Here is a 20,977-nt window from a genome sequence, read left to right as displayed (position 1 = left end):
GACGACTCTTCCTGTTCATCTTCGTCTTCTCGTTCATTCATCGACTTCATCGGTAATCAGGTTAGTGTTAGTTTTATTGGTTTTTGTTTTAGGGTTTAACTTTGTTTCGTCTTCCGAATGGTTTAGGGTTTATGTTAGGGTTTAGGGTTGCGTCTTGCAAATGGTTCATGGTTTATGTTAGGTTTTAGGGTTGCATCTCGTGGTTGCGTCTCGCGATTGACGGTTGTTTCTAGCGATTGACGGTTGCTTCTTATTTGTTTATATTTGTTGTAAAAGGTTTTCACCAGCAATGTTGTTTTTGTTTTTCCTTTTGTATATGGAAGACATCGTTCCTGATTTTCCTGGTAGGATTTCTTTGAAATCTGTCCAAGCCCTAAAAAAAATATCTGATAGATTTGAAAAAATGGATCTTATGGAGGGCGCTCTTAATTTCCAATTTCAGTACTTATTCAAAGGAGTCTCGCACTTGTTGTTCTTAGGAACAATTCTACATCAAATGCTGCTTCGGAAGGTTAAGTCCAATTCGAATCGGATGATTTTCAACTTGAATGGGGAGGAACCGACTTTTGGTATGAAAGAGTATGCCTTGATTACAGGCCTCAACTTCGACAGATGGCCTGAATACAAAGATGAATGTCGAGGTTGTCCACCCTTGTTGATAAAGTATTTCAAAAGGAATATGATAGTTCGAATGCACGAGATGGAATCTGCTTTTATGACATGCACCGATAAGGAAGACGCATGGAAGATGGGGCTGATATGCTTTATTTGCCAGTACCTCTTTTCATTTGACCCAAGACGAATTATAAATGTCAAAATCATCCATATAGTTGAAGATGTTGAAGATTTCCTCCGATTTCCATGGGGAAAGGTGTCTTTTAGAGTCACCATGAAGGGTCTTAACCAGGATATGAAACGTCATAGGTCCTTATATATGTCCAAGATGGGGACTGGAGTTACTAATACTTTTTCTTATAACGTTTATGGGTTTGCACTAGCACTACAAGTGTGGAATTATGAGGTTATCCAAAGCTTTGTCCCTAGATTCGCCATAAGGAAGAATGTTGATGGCCCTTTACGCCCAAGGTATCAATCCAAAAGGAAGAACACCATTCAGGAAGTACATTCTGCCCTTCATAGCATTGTTTTGTCTACGTTGGAAGAGTCCTCCACGGAGAAGAGATTGTACAATGGGGAGGATTTTGAACAAATTGACAATTCATTCGATGATTTATTTGAGAGAGTTACTGAAGGGGGAGAAAGAGAAAGGCTGAAGCGGAATCAGATGAAGATGAAGATGAAGATGTTGATGAAGATGAAGAACATACTACTGTCCAACCTTCGAAGAGGAAGAGGAAGCTTGAATATGATGTAGCTCCCAGCAAAGCAACCAACATGTATCGTAGGCAACCTCCCCCTAGTCCCATTAGTCCCCAAACCACAACTTCAGCACTTGCATCATCACCGACATCTCCTATTCGATGTATATGTCATGAGATGAAGAAAGATGTCTCGGAGATGAAGAAATATGTCGAAGAGATGAAGAAAGATGTCGAAGAGATGAAGGGAGGCATAAGAGACATCAAAGTGAATCAACAAAACAACTTTATTCTGTTTTAAAAGATGATTCTTAGTCTAAGCAACACGTTCGTCAACCATACGGCCATAGTAATAGCCAAACTAGATGAGAAGACATATCAGGTAATTCGTGCAATGCATCTTCAATGTTAGATTAAAAATGTTATGATTGTGTACGCAGTTGCGTCACACAATTGCATCACGCGAATGCAGTTACGTCACGCGGTTGCGTCACGCAAATGACCTAAAGCTATTTTTTTTCCATTTTGTAGGAGAATGAGAAGGTGAATGATATGGATGACGATAATGTAGATTCGAATATTGGAGCCATTTTGCAGGACAATGTTGAAGCGGAGGAGAAGAAGAATGAGAATGATATGGTTAATGATATGGAGAAGAATGATCTGATTGAGAACATTGTCGAAGAGGAGGACATTGAGAAGGATCCGATTGAGAACATTGTCGAAGTGAAGAACGTTGAGAAAGATCCGATTGAGAACATTGTTGAAGAGGAGGACATTGAGAAGGATCCAATGGATGAAGAAGTGGAGAACGTTGAGAAGGATTCGATGAATGAAGAAGCGGAGAAGAAAGAAGAAGTGGAGAATGTTGAGAAGGTGAATGAGAATGAAGAAGTGGAGAAGAAAGAAGAAGTGGAGAACGTTGAAGAAGTGGATAAGAAGGAAAAGGAGGAGAAGGTGAAGAATGCAGTTGTGTCACGCGAATGCAGTTACGTCACGTAGGTTGCGTCTGACTTAATAAACAAAACTAATCATCTAGAGACCACAAGAAGGAATATACAAGAAGGAATGACAATATCAAAGGTGCTAATATACATAAGGTAAAGCCAAGTAATCCAAGGACAAGCACTCTTTGGAATTTCTGTGTGGTATGGAAAAGCAAAAGGACCATAAGATGCTTCGAATAACATGCCTACTCATAAAGTTGTAGAAAAGGGCAAAAGGCTACACAAGTTCTGAGGAAACGCTTGCCCAACCTGATGTTAGAACAAAATATATAGAAACAAGTGGGACAATATACAAAAACAACATTAACACTACACTTGGTAGATATTCAGTCACAATTTATATTACGAACTTACAAGACAACAAAGTATGAATGGTAATAAGTCTATGTGAAAGAAGTTCATTCTAGAATAACCAAGTTCATTCTACAACAAGTTCATTGATGCTCTTCTAAATTAAAGTCTCGTACATATGAGATGATGGCTCGTACAGCTGAGATGATGGCTCATGCTGCTGAGATGATGATGACTCATGCTTCTGAGATGATGATGGTTCATGCTGCTGAGATGATGATGCTCTTGCTCTTGTAGTAGATGGTGTAGGCATCACTGCTTTACATGTTGGTACAGGTGGTTTTAGGCACATGCGTTGCTTGATAATTTCTGGAACATCCCAATTGTTTTCATCACCAATAGGATAACATGTATCCGCATATGCATTCAACCAAGATACAGTTGTGTAATACCTATGAGAAGGAAAATAAAACGATTAAAAAGTTGGTTAAATATATATTATTTTTGAGTTGAATAATACCTTGAGCATAAATCATAAGAAACCACATTCCGGTGACAGGCAATAGCCAATGCATGCGTACAAGGAAGATCATAGATTTCAAATACACTACAAGTGCAGTCATTGTCTTTCAAATTGACTTTAAAATGGGACTCATTGTCATGCACATATAACTCGAATCGGTTAAACGATGATATGGTATAGAATCTGGCCTTTTCAAAACCCTCACGTAATAACTTTTCATACATTGGAGATAAAAGTTCTTGGTGGTTGGACACTTTTTCTCTTCTATCATTAAACCAATGTTGTATTGTGAATCTTAAATACTCAGTCATTGCTGAAATGGGATACTTTCTGGCTTCCCTGCTCTGACTATTAAAACTCTCAGCATAATTGCTTGTGAGTTGATTGTATCGTTTACCGGGGGAAAATGTTCTACTCCATCTTTGGAATCCAATTTCTTCCAAATAGGAAACAATCCTATGATCTTTAACCTTGATCTTGTCAAAAAACCGATTAAAGTGGGGGATATTGTACGCACGAGAAGCCAAATCAAACTCCATATGACAATTATCAGTTTTGAATGTGGCCATAATATTCATCTTTATGTGATATGTACACGCACTGTGGTCTGTTTCTGGAAAAACAACACACAAGGCATTGGCGATGCTTGGGTGTCTATCGGATACGAAAACAAGATCATCAACTAATCCAATTGCTTCTCTAAGTTTTTGCATAAAATAAGTCTAGGAGTTATTATTCTCTGAATCAACAACGCCGAATGCAACATGATATAGTTGCTCATTCGCATCCAATGCAATAGCCACCAATAGTTGACCTCCCACCTTGTGCTTAAGAAAATTGGCATCAACGCACAATACAGGACGACAAAAGGCTTTAAAACCCCTAATTGAGAAGCCTAGGGACATGAACATATACTTGAAGTGGCCGAGCTCGTCTGTCTGGATGTCTATTATGGTACCAAGATTTTTTTTCTCCAACATGTAAATGTATGATGCCAATTTTCCATAGGAATCCTCTACTGTTCCTCGCACCGCCATTAAAGCCCTTTCCCTTGCCCTCCAAACCTTATTATAAGTCAAAAATATCCCATAAGTTGACTGCATGTCTTCAATTATTTTTTTAGGCAAATGGTTTTGGTGATGGTCCATGTACTTACTCTTCATGCACTGCCCAATAACACATGTCGGTGTTTGCATTTTTTTCTCTGGCCTCGACAAAACTGAGCATGAGTGTTGTTGGTTAAATTTCCGAATCTCAAACATCTCAGACAAATTACCTTTCACAGCACGCAATCTCCACTTGCATGTCTCATCAAAACATTTCACATACCAAATCTTAGGTTGCGTGACGTAATAGGGGCATTTTTGTCCAAAAAAAAGTGTCACAAACGCATTTAATTTTATGCCCGGCAATTAGAGGAAATAAGGCCCTAAAATCACTTGATCCCATTTCCCTTTATTCATTTAAATTAAAAAAAAATACGTATATGACAGCTTGGCATTCAACAACAATTAACATTCAAGATGCCGAATTTGGGAAGAGGGAATACAAACTCAAGAAAAAGGAAAAAAAGAAAGAGCCGACATAACTGAAAGGGAGATCTAACAAGAGAAAGGGATCTGAGGGCTTTTGGTTTTGGGCAGTTTTGGATCTGTAGTAGACCAGAGATAAGAGCCAGAATTTCCGGCCGCGAGAGAGGAGAGAACAGCCAAAGGCGAATTCCAGCATAAGAGATCTTCAATTTTCTCCTTCAATCGCTACAAGTCGCTTCATCCTTCCCTGAATTCAGAATATTAAGCCAGAAGAAAAATTCGAATGCCGGACAACTCGTGATTTCCTAGAATATAGAAGGCCTGACGAAATTCTAGTGTGGACGTTAGCTCATCCGGAGCATTTTCATCTGCAAGTCCATAGCCTCCCGATATTCCTCCCCTAGACGACAAATGGACATTAAATCTCTGGCAACCAGATGACTACTCATTCTCTGAAGCAAACGTCCAGACGTGGCTCCTTCTTTTGTTAGGTATGGATCACCTCTATTTTGTTACAATCATATTGTGCTAGATTTTAAATGTTGATTGATTCCTTCTCAAGTGCCATGATCTGAGTGTATTGAATGATACCTACTGTGTTATGGTTTAATTCAATTGAATGAGAATTTGTTGGAGTGATTAAGAGTTGCCTGTTGAAGCATTGTTTGATTCCATGAATGTGATTTGATTCCATGATTCAAATGCTTGGGATAGTCCTGTAGAGTCTCTAACATTGTTTTGTGTTATTTGATTTTATTTGAATAAGAAGAGAAAGTAAGAATATGAATATTTCTTCACCTTCTGGATTGGTTTGAAAGATGATTTCTCTTGTCTTAAGTGTCTTTGACAGGATATAAGTGGGTATTAGTCAGCCTCGATTGATGACTAACATTTGACACGATGATTAAGTTTGAGTCAACATGATAATTCTTGTGTGTCCAATTATGAATGATATTCATTTGATATTGAATTGAAGAATTGAGATTGAATTGACATGATATCTATGTACCTTTAATTGCAAATTTGATATGATTTTGATGATAAGTAATTGAGCATTGAATTAAGATTGGATGAACTTGAATTGGTATGATGTTCATATGCGTCTTCATTGCAAGATGATACGATTGTTACTATGGGATGATTAAGCATGATTAGGGATGTTAAAGCCTAATTCAAAAGAAAAACTTGTAGAATAAAATACAAAAATAGAAAACTACAAAACACATAAAAAGGAAAAATCTAAATGAAACAATCAATTCAATGAAAGAATTACGACCATCCTGATCCCCGACAAAGGGTACATTTGTACGGATGCAATAAAATACAAATCATAAAAATAGAAAATTCCTAAAAACCATAAAAAATTGAAAGTAATGAAGAGACAAACAAATCATTTAAGCTAGAAAAAGATTTGAAGTAGGGATTTTGTCTTTTAGACTGACGTGCGGGACATAGTCGGAGCCTTAATTTCTGGTTCGCATGACGTGTGTGCCTTCAGATTCTTTTCCGGTTTCTCAAGGAGTATACCATGGAGGCGACTTTCAAGACGTTTTTCAGTCCTCTTGTTGCGATTTAAAATCACCATCACAACTTTGTTTACTGATCACAGTAGGCAATGAAATAGATCATTCTGCAATTCAATGGACATTCTTTAGTATAAATTTCACACGTTTATTGATATGTCAAATCTTGTTTTACCAGTTTAATATCCTGGGACGCATGGATTTGGTGTCAAACCGAGTCCCTTACAAGAATCTGAGGCAGGCAGAAGTAGAATTAGTGGGCGCTGACGAACATTTTCATCACGATCATTATCGATTTGAGTTCCATGGTAATCACGATAGACCTAGGGAATCAGACGGAACATTTTCTGATCTCTCCATGAATTCGCCTCAAGCTCAGCCATCGCCACCACCAAAGAACACTAGTTTGCCTACCTTAATCCTGAGCTGTACGATTGCTGCTGGTGTACAGTTTGGCTGGGCACTGCAACTTTCTCTTCTCACACCTTACATTCAGGTTAGCGTCTCCCCCATCTTCTGTACATTCTGGGAATTGAAACCTGACATTAGTGTGATAGGATATATTCAGTTCTTGAATCTTCACTGTTATAATTGCTCTTCCGATGAGTACAATGTATTCACTCACTCTATATTAACTAGTTGTTGATATAGTAATGTATGCTTGTTTTAGCGGTTTTGTTGCCAATAATGTCTAGAGCAGTTCTTTATCTTAAACTATAAGACTAAGAACACATATATGTTATGTCATTGTTGCAGACACTTGGAATACAACATGCCTTTTCATCATTTATCTGGCTGTGTGGTCCTATCACAGGTCTTGTGGTAAGTGACAGTTACGTTTTAAACATTTCTGTTTGTGTAACTTCTTATTGTTAATTTAAGTACCTTATGGGTGTCTCATATCCATTATTTGTATGTGGTATCCCTTGGATTGGGGTCTATCAAGTGATTGTTTCTTTTAGCAGGTGTCCACGACGAGTTATCAACTACTTTTTTCTGCACGAATAAGTTATGTGATTATTTGTTTTGCTTAACTAGAAGTAAGGTATTTTTCTTCAAACTGAAAAGTTGGAATAGAATATGAAACTAATATTGTGATAGTTGTATAAAGACGAAATTTGATTAATTCCGCAGGTTAAAATTGTCTTTTGGAAGCTCCTAGTAGATAATCGAGTTGAGTTATTTATAACTTACTGAGTTAAGCTAGATTTGTTTGCTTATCTTTTTTCTAGCTTAATTTGAGAGACTCTAAATAATTGAGCGGTTTTATATAACAATGGTCAAATCAACTTCATCATTGAGATTAAGTGATATGTTGTTAAACACGACTAAATATAGAATGATTCATCGAATAAAGGTGAACCTTTAGCAATTTACCTAAAAGTTGGATTTGCTCATGTGGTTGTTAAATTGATATAATATTTCAGGTTTCTTCAGAGATAATAGTACCTACTTCATTATTATAGGAATGTCTTGGTGTTTGTTATACCGAAAAGCCTTAACCCTACACCACCTTTGTGCTTCATGAGCCTCTTCATCCAGCAAGATTGCCATATTTTCAATCTAACCTATTAGAGATTCAACTATGTATGTGGTATATTTTCCATCTTTAGTTTTCTGATAAATGGGAGTATTAGTAATGCAGTTGAAATTAGAGTTGTAATCTATCCCAAATTGTTCCTATTGACTCTACCATTTTGGATATTGGCAGTCTATCCTTTATCTATTTATTTATTTTTTATTTTCTATTGTGGACTTCTGTCAGCATATTAAATGGCCTAACTATAATGTACTTAATTTTTTAGAACGAAAAATGTGGCCACAAGGGGGTTAAGCATATAGCCCGCAAACACAGTTAACCATTTAACCAGAACTTGCCGCATGACGGCTCGAACCCAGGACCTCTCAAGGAGGCTGGGGATATCCACCTCTTATGGCCTAACTATAATTTACTTAATTTTTAAAAAGTTCTAATAAACTATTTTCTTCGGAGTCAAGCTGAATGAGGACATGATGATATAGTTAATCCCTATTGGTTCTTGTGGCTTTCATTTAGTTTTTAAGTTTTGTACTAGCCAATCTTTAAATTTTTGGACATGTGACTCAGTCTTTTATATTTTTTATATCAAGCCCACTTGTTGTCAGCCCAAATCGGAGAGATTAGTACAAATAGATCCCAGATGTAAGAGTTTAGGCGTAGATTTGTTTAGTCTTAAAGTCAAGGTTCTGGTTTCTCAGTCCCATTCTGAATTCTCTCATCTCATCTCTCTCTGATTGTAATTCTCAAACATTCTGTTTTTATAATACAATTACTTCAAATTTAGGTTACTTTGTATCTATTCTATTTTCTACATGCATCACAAACATCCTTTTTTAAAATTCTGGTTGATAATCTAGTGTTTCCTACTCATTATATATATTGACATTAGGTTGTTAGATAATTGGATACTCGCAAATCTTCATTTCAAATTCATTGTCAGCCCAAATTAGCCATACTTATTAGACAATTCCATTAGCTGTCGTACCACCACTCAAAGATGAAAACAACGTGTCATGTTATTAGTCATCAGCCTATAGAATTCCAATAGTTGATTTTTAAATTTTTGGATGGATATATTTAAAAGTTCTCATTTTATTAGTTTTTTCTAGGTTCAACCCTGTGTGGGTATTTGGAGTGATAAATGCACCTCAAGATATGGAAGAAGAAGACCTTTTATTCTCATTGGATCACTCATGATTTCTGTTGCTGTGAGCATTAATAACCTTTTTTTTATAATTTATATTTAGTTATATAATTTCCTGTAAATCGACTTAGCTATTTTTTTTTTTATTTTAGGTGATAATTATCGGATTTTCTGCAGACATTGGTTATTTATTAGGAGACACAAAAGAGGATTGCAGGTAATCTTCATTTTCTTTACTGTGGAGTTTATACTAAAATCTAATTAAAACAATTTTGTACTTACAGAACATTTAAAGGTACGCGAGTCAGAGCTGCCGTCATATTTGTTATTGGATTTTGGATGCTGGATCTTGCAAACAATACTGTGCAGGTGCATTATTATTATTTGTTTCCTCATAACAAGTACACTAATTTTATACTATTAGGCCTTGTTTGATGTTCAAATAGCCCTCTTTCCAATCAACAATCACTCATCAGGCATATGTTACAAATAATTAACCAAAATACCTCTACTTTTATCATTATATATTTATATTCCTAATGTCTGTTTACCCAAATAACCCAATTTTCTATAACCTACATCAAACAAGGTTATCTGTGAATAACCACTTGGTTCTTGGTTATTCAAATAACCTCAGATCAAACAAGTAGGGATGGCAATGGGGCGGTTCGGGGCGGGGAATGTATTTACCGTCCCCGCACCGTTTTAATTTCGGGGATTTTTTTAATACCATCCCCGCCCCGTTCGGTTTTTTTCGGTTTCGGGGAATCCCGCGGGGCACCGTTAATAATTATTTTTATTTAAAATAAAATAAAAATTATACAATAAAATTATATAAACAAGTTTTTTAATATAATATATATTATAATATATTAAAATTTATATTATTATAAAGAAATAACATTACTACTCTTATAAAATATAGTGAATAAATAAATATATTGATACTTATTTTGTTTTTAAACAGAGAAATCTTATTTTGTTCTAATTTATCTGTGTTTAACTATGTGATGTGGCAGGGTCCTGCTCGTGCTCTTCTGGCTGATTTATCTGGTAATGTGTCCCACATCTCTCTCTCTCTCTTATATATATATATTAATATTATACATGCAAACATTTTTTCTTTTTCTTATTTTGAATTTGATGATTAATTCTGTCTTTTTGTTGTATATTTGTCACTTTTACCTTATCTCAAATGCTAACTTATCATAGGTCCTGATCAAAGAAACTCAGCGAATGCTATATTTTGCTGTTGGATGGCAGTTGGTAACATCCTAGGATTCTCTGCTGGTGCTAGTGGGAATTGGCACAGGTATTCTCTGAATGTTGCATTTCAAGAGTTAATAGTGAGCATAGAACATTTTCTTGTTCCTATCAAACAATATAGTGTTCTTTAATTAATATATCGGTTCTTTTTCTTATTTGTTTATACTACATATTTATTATTTTTTCAGACTCTTCAATTGCATATAATATATCTCACTGTGAGACTTTCCCATTCTTGTTAGTAATATATCTTCACTTTGAACAGGTGGTTTCCTTTCTTAACTAGCAGAGCTTGCTGTGAGGCCTGTGGAAATCTTAAGGCAGCATTTCTGATTGCAGTGGTGAGTAATTATTTTCGGAAAATTCATGGATATGAATTGTTTTGGGCTACATCTTGATTATTTCCAATAGATGAAGTTTGATGAATAATAATATCACCTAATATGTTTATTGCAGATATTCCTTGCGATATGTACTTTGATGACTCTCCGCTATGCGAAAGAGGTTCCACTAGCACCAAAGCCAACTCCACATTTATCAGATTCATTTCCTCTCTTGGATGTTCTTGAAAAGAGGGCGTTTAAATCTTCTAATCAGCAGACAAACATAAATGTGACTGACGGTGCACATAAGCATAATCATTATAATGGTTGTGAAATGCAAGTGAACTCGAAAAACGATGAACATATGAGTAATGAGGAAGTTCAAATTGATAGTATCACTGAAAGTCCTGGGGCTGTGTTGGTAAATCTGTTAACAAGCATGAGACATTTACCGCCAGCCATGCACGGAGTACTTACAGTTATGGCTCTTACTTGGGTAAGTACAAACTGTTTCTTTTCTTGCTTCAATTTTTACCTGTTACTTTGTTTTCTTTCTTACTGACTTGTCATGGCAGTTGTCTTGGTTTCCATTTTTTCTTTTCGATACGGATTGGATGGGGAGAGAAGTTTATCATGGGAACCCAAAGGGGGATGTATCCGAGGTTAAGGCTTATGATCATGGTGTCAGAGCAGGTGCATTTGGTCTGCTATTAAATTCAGTAAGAGTTCAAAATTCATTTTCTTTTCCTTTTTTCTTTTTTAAGCGGATGTTCATTATCATTTTTTGAAACTTGTATTCTTTAACAATTTCATTCAATTTAAGAAATTCTTTCTTGTACTGGCACCCTGATCATCTTAATCATCTTTTGCACTCCTTTAAAGGTATGACAAGTCTGGAAAGTCCCCTTCGCATGCTTTTTGCCTGTTGATTTTGCCTTTCTTCCATCGATTACGCTATTTCCTGCTTGTATAAGATTTGTTATGGATAATGATCCAAATTATTGTGTAATTTTTGTTGCTACATTCAGTATACAACTTAGTTTTTAAATTATATTGTAACTTTTTATTTATTTTACTGGATCATGATTAGATTAATTTGAAGATTAATCAAACAAATTGTTGATCATTGTGATTTTTGGCAAACATATCAAATTATATTCTTTTTGGATCATGATCTAACATGAAAGAGTGGTATACCGAAACAGCCCAATGTATCTGTTATGTGTTGTTAGGGTTCGTAGGCTCAAGAATAAAAGGAAGAGAAAGTAGCTATAAGTCATGTTTTAATATTTGAAATTATGGTCCTTGGACCACATGTTCTATCCCAAATTTAAACCACTAAATCTAAGCCCATTTTACTATCAGCCGTTAACCTAAATTATTAGTATAAATAAACTTTAGACATATTAGATTAGGTGTGATTTGGTTTAGTTGTTAGACTGATTTCTTAGTTGTCATCTCCTATTTTGGTTGTGAACACTTTGTCATCCCAGATTATGGTAGTAACGTTTTTATCATTCTTATTCCCAATTAGGGCTTTATCATTAAAGGAGCAATTGTCTTATTGTTCGTGTAATTCCATAATCGGCTTGCATCAGTATCTCCTTCCTATGCGGTTAATTTTTGTGAATTTGTCAATATCCATTTGTTATATTGAGTTGAAATATTATTTTGGTGGCTAGGTTGTTCTTGGTGTTACCTCATTCTTAATTGAACCGATGTGTCGAAGGATGGGTGCAAGGATTGTTTGGGCATTGAGCAACTTTATAGTGTTTCTGTGTATGGCGGGAACTGCCATAATTAGCTTTGTTTCTATGATAGAGGAGGAGGAGGATTCTAAAGGAGGCAGTGGAGCACTCAAAACTGCCTCTCTTATTGTTTTTGCTCTCTTGGGCTTCCCTCTTGCTGTAAGCGTTTTCTTTAATTGACGTGATTTCCTTTTCACAGTGTAGGTTCAATATTTCCCCCAAATAACCCACCGAAAATAGTTTAAAAGTGGTTAATCTTAAACTTATGAGGCTGAGGTCTCAAATTGAATATTTACTGAAAATATCTTGATTAAAGTGAGTGTCATGACAGTAAGATGCTGTGCTAGTGTTCTCTAGAGAAAAAAGGAAAAAATAAAATTTCCAACCCATAAATTATTGCAAATCTGAAGTGTGATCTTGTTGCAGATTACATATAGTGTTCCCTTCTCTGTTACGGCAGAACTGACAGCCGATTCTGGCGGTGGACAAGGTTTGAGCAATATCATCCTTGTAAACTGTTTCTAACTTAATTAATGTCCCCACTAGTTTTGTTTGATGAAATCCTTACTTACTCTATGTAGGACTTGCCATTGGTGTTTTAAATCTTGCTATTGTGGTACCACAAGTAAGTCACCACTTCTTCCTTTTGCCACTACTTATTGAACTCACCTCGGATTGGAAAATCAACTAAAATTAAACTAAATGATTTTTTGTTTTTCGCTTGGTATAATATTGTTTTCCAAATCATGATTTATATAATCTTTAGTCTACTATTTTTCCTAATATTTTACATGAATGTTGATTTTTGAAATCATAACAAACGAAGATTGTTGTATCATGATACCAAATAGGCTTGTCAAACATTCCATCTTCGATGGTGCATTTTTGTCAAAAATTGTTTGTCTTTGGATAATTGTTAAAAGCATAGCATCTATCATATTCTATATATAATTAGTGATTGTTATTTTGATAGATGATGGTATCTCTGGGTGCTGGTCCATGGGATGCACTGTTTGGGGGAGGAAATATTCCTGCATTCGCTTTAGCTTCTGTAAGTGCCTTTGCTGCTGGAGTAGTTGCCATGCTTAAATTGCCTCATCTTTCTAGCAATTCTAACCGATCATCACCGAGTTTCCACTTTGGTTGACGTGGTCAAATGGTTGGCGTATATAACATATGTATGGAAAGAATTTTAAATATGGAACTCAATTCATTCAAAACTTAGCCCACATGTAAACTGAGATCTATAGATAGATAGTAGATATATAGATAGATTATAGTTCATATTACAACTGAGAATCGTTTCGATGGCCCATTTGCCATTTGGGGAAGAGAGGTTTAGGGAGTGTCTTTTGTATGAATTAATTTGGTATACTGAAGTTCTACATATTATATACTCATTTCTTTCTACAAAATAGGTTACAAATACTTAGTGAAGTGGACATTTTCCTTAAATTTCATTCACAAAGTCCAACCAATGAATTGAATTATCCTTCCAAAACATTAACAAACAATCAAATAAAATTAAACAATCTTTTAGTACATATTTATTTTTTAAAAGATATCATATTTCATTATTAGTTCACATTTTAAATATAAGTTAAGATATGACATAGTTTAAATAAATCTGAGGATATAGCATTCAATCAAAATGGACAAGAAACTAAAAAAAGCAAATCAACCATGTGAACCAGGATCAACATCATTGCAAACAGAGGTATATAATCCCATGTCAATTTATTACTCCATTCTTAGTTATAGGCTATATTAACCTCATATAATTCGAATTCAACGAATTTAATTTTTTGTTTTTGAATCGAATTTTAAACTAATTCGAATTCAAATACGATTTTCAATTCGATTTTCGAGTTGGGATTTCAATTCAAAAATAAAATTGAAAATCGAATTATTTTTTATTTTTTATTTTTATTATATATTTTATTAGATATAATTAAATTTTTATATATTTTATTATATATTAAATTAGGTTAATTTATGACTTTCAAATTTATAAGACTTTAATTTTATTGATAGAGTAAAGATAAAAAAAAATGCAGGTGCAATTATTATAATAAAAAATGTCCAACCAATATTTGATCTCGACCGAATTTTTAATAATTCCATTGTTTGTTTCATTCAATGAGTTTTTTATACTATGATTCAGTTGCATTAATAATCAACCTTCCATTTTATAGAAAAATCTATCTTCATAATCTAGTCAATATTCATTGATTTTCCCTTCCCTATATTAAATAACATCTTATCAAGATTCATCTAGTTTGTTTTCTCCCTTCATTTTCTTGATATGTTTTGTTCATAATATCCGCATTTACTTTGTTTTCTTGCTGTTAATTAATACTGAAAAGTAGTTTTTTATATATTTTCCGTGGAGACTCATAATTGAGTGATAAAAACAATAATTTAAGTTTTTAAGGTAATGTGCATGAATCTTCACACTAGATTTATTGAATTAAAAAAAAAAAAAAACTCTTCCAAATTTTCCACTTCATTTTTGTTATCCTTTCTATATCATATTCCTTCTCTCCTCTACTCAATCTAATATTGCTTTCTTCTTTTCCATTTAAACTAGATATTGAAGAATTTGTTTGAACTATCCATAATAACATTAATAAATAATATAAAATTATCATTAATAGGACCGAGACTATATTTTTTTTATAAGCATAAATGATTTTACAAATCAACTATCAAAGTCATTATAATAGCAATGTCATTATAAAAGAGAACCTAAATTGGATCCTGTAAATTAGAAATGTAAGAAAAGAATTCCAAAATAATTAGAGAGTTCACATTTTATTATTCTCTCTAGAGTAAAAAGTTTTGAAACTCCTATTATTTTCTGAAAGAAAAATGAAATTGAAATTAACTAGTGAAGCATATGGTATGAAACAAAATTCAAAGATGAAACATTGAAGTCAATAAAGTGTGACAATATTCCTCAAAAAACAAATTTAAAAATTGAAGTAATTGTTTGTACAAGTAAACTCATGATTGATGACCAATGCCGAAAAAGAAAGATTAAAAAACGAAACTTTTTAGACCGCCAAAAGTATGATTATCAAAACTAAACCTCAAAAATATTTTGAATAAAAAATGAAAAATTTATTGGTTAACTTCCAATTCACAATTTTTGAAATAACGAATAAAATCTCCTAAGTTTATATTAAGGGATTTAAAAAAAAATGCAAATAAAGAGAATTGACCCTAAAACAATAATAATAAAGAACCTAAGCTATATGTAAAACCATAAAATTCAATACAGCATTTTATTGGGAAAATATATTATTATATAAAAACCTATGTTTAAAGTAGAGCAAAATTTGAAAAATAGGATTAAAGAGAAATTAACTAATTTAAAAAAAAAAAAAGAAGCTCAAAGTAATAAGTAAAACCCTATATTCGAGAATTTTATTAGAAAATTACATAGCTATTAAAATAAAACAAGCGAAAAGTAAAAGCATAAGTTCAATACACTGAGCATTTTGTTAGAAGGATGTATTGCTATTAAAATAAAATTCTCAATGTTCATACTATGGACAGATTTAAATAAAATGAAATAACTATAAAATGAAAAAATTGTGAATATAAGAATCGATAAATAAAACCCTAAGTTATATTTATAGTAGGGACATTTTTTTAAAAATTCATCACTCTAAAAATTGATTGAAAAAGATATACGAAAACTCTACGTACATATTAGAGACATTTTATTAAAAAATATCATCTTTCAAAAAAGTAAAAATGAAATGACTGAAGATGACTTGAGATATAACTCTTCTATGTATAATCCAACTCTCATATAGCATAGTTTTATACCAAATGTTTTATTTTCAAAATGTGATTTCAACTAATTTTTATCGAGTCAAGAATGTTGCAAGGAGATATTATCCATCTATGACCAATTAGATCCAAGTGATGTCTATCTAAAAGACACCAACCATGTCATCATTCAAATATCAACAAAATAACAAAATTTTTATCGACAAATTCAAATAATTGAACAACAATAATATCAACAAAAGTCATCGTTCACGAAAAGAGCGATTGTCTCCTAGCCAAAACAATGATGACCAAGACTATATGTCGAGAATCTTAATAGACCAATATATGCCACTGAAACATTCGCACGAGTAAAAAGGTGATCACCTTTGAGTGACAAATCTTGATTTATGAGAGAAATCAAGTTAGTGGACATAAAGAGCATTAAACTATAAATCTTGATTCGTGAAGAATGATAAAGTTGGTTAATGTGAAATTTGTTAATATTCTATAATCTTAAATCATAAAAGTATAATATTACAACAAAAATTAAATAAACTACGATATACAAAGAAACGAAATCATCGAAATCAAATGTTGATTCGATGCATGTGTTTAATACATTTCCCTTAAAACAGTTATATCGTCTTATTCTTGTGCTGAAACTTATCAGATGATTGTTTTTTAAGGTACAATGAATCGAATAGTGATTCAGCACCAGATCACTACGCAGCGAACTAGACCAACATACATGAACTATAACCGAGATCAAAGCAGAATTGTGTGAAACCACAATTAAAATAATTAATGAAATTTTTTTCTGAAAAACTAAAAAAACGTTTTTGTTCAAAGTGTAAGATAATGTAGTTCTCCAATTGCTATTGTGTTTTATAATAAGTGAGCAATTGAAAATTTATATCAAAATGAATTAGTCAATCATCATAATGACTACATTCCTTAATGTAGGAATAAAATCATTTTAATTAATCAATTACATTTTCATCAATTGCATTCCAAAAGGTTTCAATATAACATTCAATTAAATGACTCATTCAATTAAAAATTTAATTCAAATATATTAATTTATTTTTATGTCAACTAAATGCATTTTGCAAAAAATTAAGGCCCATTTAGATTAATGAAAAATTAATAACAAATAAGATTATCTTTTTTATCTTGTAATTTAATTTGCTTAAACTTTATAACTCTAATCAAATCATTTAGTTTAAACAATATGACTAATAAATATAATCAATCTAATATATTGGAGATATATTATAAAGATAATATATTTGTAAGATATTATCACAATATGATAAATTATGATAATATCGATATTATATTAGTTTCCTTATAAGACTAATTTAATATCTATATAAGAGACATACTCTATGTAATTCAGAAATTATTCAATATAACCTTCTTCTATATTTTTACAAAGACTACTACACTATCATATAATATATGATTTATCCATATATTATAAAAAAATTTCATTTTGATAATTTTTCAATGTGAGAGAAACTCACTAACTCGATTTTATTCTTGGTACTCACTCATTCAATATTATTACTGAATTCTCATTTCCATTAATAATGGAAACCATCTACATAATTTAAATTCCAATCAAAAAAACATTAGCTACAAATCTTGATTTGTGAAGAGCTTTTAGGTAAGTTGGTTGACTTGAAAAGAATTAGCTACAAATCTTGATTCGTGAAGAGATCAAGTTAGTTGACGACATGAAAAACATTTAATACAAATCTTGATCCATGAAGAGAGTTTGAGATGATTAACAGGAAGAGTGTTAACCAAAACCATTCCATTTATTGATTCGTGAAGAACAACCGAGATGGTTAACATGAAGAGCGTTAACCAAAACCTTTCAATTTCTTGATTCCTAAAAGAATTCAAGATGGTTAGTGTAAAGAGCGTTAACCAAAAGCTTTCCATTTATTGATCCGTGAAGACTGATCGAGATGATAAACTTGAAGAGTGTTAACCAAAATCTTTTTATTTATTGATTCGTGAAGAGCGATCAATATGGTAACAAGTATAAACATTCATTTCTTACTCCCCAATTTATAATATTTGAAGAATTCATAGCCTTGAAATTATTTAAAAAATATTCATATTAAGGCTCATTGCACGAGATTAATAATAATTAGAGATTAATAATAATTACTTATAAATGAACGTGTTAACATCGAATAAAATCAAAATCGAGGTATAATATAAATAAATAAAACATGAATGGGAGTTTTTTTTGTATTGGTTTTGCATGTGTTACTAAATAATAATAAAATAAAGTCTCCAAAAAAGTCGTTGGAGATCCACTGTGAACAGCCGCAGACGGTGAGGCCGACAACCGTGTACCACCACTGGCAGGCAGGCGAGGCGAGGCGCTACCTACAGGAAGAGGCAGCTAGGCACCCTCGTGCGAAAACAACCTCAACACTCAGATCAAAGGATATCGCCCAGGAAGCAAAATGAGTTCAAATTCAAATATAAGGGACCAATCGACGTAGTTTTGATGAGTTCAAATTCAAATATAAGGGACCAATCGACGTAGTTTTGGACCCTTGGGATGCGATCAACGCTTAGTGCAAAAACGACATTGTTTAACTAATTAAGGGGTTCACCTTTAACAGTTCTTCCTTTTACGCAATTTTAGTTTTTTTTTATTTTCTAAAAAACACAACTTTTTATCTAGGTCACCAAGTTCAAAACAATTTGAGGCCAATTTTTCATTGAAGGACAATTATAATTTCTCCCAAGTATTCAACATTTTTAATCAACTTGAAAAGACGAATTTACCCTTGGATGATCAAGAATATAAAGGAGAAAACTCTAAGTTCTCCCATAGTACTTAACTAGTTATATAGAGGTTTGTTGAATTGGATTTTTAATACCCCAAGGAGTATAAATATGGTGTTAGAGGAAACAAAATAGGGAGGATAAAATTTTGATTATGTGTACATTGTCAATATGGAGTGATTTTGATCATGTAAAATTTCATTATGTATATATTATCGTTCTTTGATCCAAACTTGCTCCATATATGTTATTAAATAATTTCCATCTTCTAAAACCAATCATGATCGAATTGATTTGAAAACCTTAATTTCAAATTCAAGAAAGTGTTTAATATTGTGTTTGAATTCTTGGAATGTTCTTGATTTAAATTGAGTGTTCACAATTGATTACTATATCATACAAAACAATAATATAATAATCTTGATCAATCTCATGTATGAATTTATAATTTTAAACTTTAGTTTAAGTTAGAATTTCAAATAAGTTTAAAATTGGACTTCAATTAGTTAGTTTAAAGGGCAAGAATGAAGTCAGGTGATTTATATGATTTACTAGCTTCTATGACGAGGAGCCATCATCAATGTTTGATGAGGTAGTGACGAATGCTTTGCCCTAAGATGATGAAGAAAATCTCACTAGTTTCTATGACGATGAGCCGTCATTAATGTTTGTTGAGGGAGTGCCAAATACATTTCCCGGAGACGATGAGACAAACCTTAAAGAGTTCGTGCAAAAACCGTCCAAGGAGGAACCCGAGATGGTGTTGCTCAATGAAGAGAAAGTCATGGAGAACCTCTTCGCAAGTGGCGATGAGTATAACACACCAACGTGTGGTACCTTGAAAATGGAGCAAGAAACCATATGAAGAGACATCAAGAGAATCTCAATGAGCTCGATGAGAAGATCACTGAAAATGTGAAGTTCGAAGACGAAAGCAAGGTGCACAGGATTCTTGATCCAGTTTATGGGAAAATTCGTGTGAGTAGAGATTCTATGTTCTAAAAGGAGAAGAAGTGGGAGTGGTGCAACGACGAAAATGAGCTCGTACAAAATTCCTTGGAGTTTAGAATCCTACAAGATATCGACAACCTAGCGTAGTTAGAAAATGCAACAGGTACACCGAACTCCTATCGTCATCAAGAGAGATCGGGTGAGTCCACAACCAAAGTTGGCCGCATCAAATTTCATTCCCTCGCCGATGTCTATGCGGAGGAATCGCTAGTAGAGACGAATCTTGATGAATTGTTGTTTCTCACCACCGACGAGCCAACAACATATCATGAGGCGGCAATCAAAGAGCCGTGGAATGAGGCCATAACAAAGAGCTCGAGTCTATTAAAAAGAACAAGATATGAGAGCTCACTAATTTACCACCTGATCACAAGACCATCGGGTTAAAATGGGTTTTCAAGTAGAAAAGAGTCAACGAATGCACATCCTCAAGCACAAAGCAAGATTGGCAGCGAAAGGCTATGTGCAGAAGCAAGACGTTGATTTCGAGGAGACCTTTACACCGGTAGCGAAACATGACACTATTAGGCTAATTCTTGTCATCACAACTCATCGTGGATGAGAGATCTATCACTTGGATGTCAAATCAGCATTTCTCTATGGTGACATAGAAAAAGAATTTTACGTCGCTCAACCTGAATGCTTCATCATAAAAAATAAAGAGCACAAGGTGAAAAAGTTGCAATGATCTCTACGGACTACGTCAAACACCAATAGAGTGGAACACTTGCCTCAACAAGAGAATGACAAGTTTTGGCTTCGTGAAATATTCTCAAGAGCAAGTTGTGTACACGAGAAACTATGAAGAAGATGTACTCATTGTTTTTTTTTTGGGAAAAACGACTTAGCGTCATTTCATTAAAAATTCCCGAAAACGGGAAAAAAAAACCCACGAGTTTAAGAGATCATTCTAGACAGGCCTAGAATGATTTTGATGTCGTAACATTCTGAATAAAAGCTAAAAACGTAAATGAATTATCTGTTTACAATGCTTTCAATTCTAGTGAGTTTAAAAAACGGTAAATTCCAGTTCCTACAGATATTCCAGTTCTGCTCCGTGCTTGAAATTCCTCTCCACATTCCCACGAGGGCGCTGCAATCCGATACAATATCTTTCCATAACTCGTCAATGCTCCTACGGGTTCTTTCATAT

General features: G+C 33.5%; 1 protein-coding gene across 2 annotated transcripts; it reads left to right on the top strand.

Moving 5' to 3' along the window:
- The first annotated feature begins 4,664 nt into the window (after positions 1 to 4,664).
- On the top strand, positions 4,665 to 13,630 carry LOC124941464 (sucrose transport protein SUC3). 2 transcript variants are annotated; one of them, XM_047481797.1, is made up of 15 exons: positions 4,665 to 5,163; positions 6,374 to 6,691; positions 6,952 to 7,017; positions 8,845 to 8,943; positions 9,032 to 9,096; positions 9,164 to 9,248; positions 9,899 to 9,932; positions 10,092 to 10,191; positions 10,411 to 10,486; positions 10,602 to 10,964; positions 11,044 to 11,187; positions 12,151 to 12,375; positions 12,643 to 12,706; positions 12,798 to 12,841; positions 13,190 to 13,630. In XM_047481797.1, exons 2-15 carry the CDS (start codon positions 6,392 to 6,394, stop codon positions 13,361 to 13,363), a joined length of 1,839 nt encoding a protein of 612 aa, XP_047337753.1. In that variant the 5' UTR covers positions 4,665 to 5,163; positions 6,374 to 6,391; the 3' UTR covers positions 13,364 to 13,630. The 2 variants fall into 2 exon arrangements, with proteins under 2 accessions (XP_047337753.1, XP_047337754.1); XM_047481798.1 differs by lacking the exon at positions 4,665 to 5,163 and having other exon boundaries at positions 6,620 to 6,691; positions 9,057 to 9,096.
- The last annotated feature ends 7,347 nt before the right edge of the window (positions 13,631 to 20,977 follow it).

The sequence above is a fragment of the Impatiens glandulifera genome, chromosome 6 (genome assembly GCF_907164915.1).
Source record: "Impatiens glandulifera chromosome 6, dImpGla2.1, whole genome shotgun sequence".
Classification (NCBI taxonomy): domain Eukaryota; kingdom Viridiplantae; phylum Streptophyta; class Magnoliopsida; order Ericales; family Balsaminaceae; genus Impatiens; species Impatiens glandulifera.
This window is presented reverse-complemented; position numbering and strand designations above follow the sequence as displayed.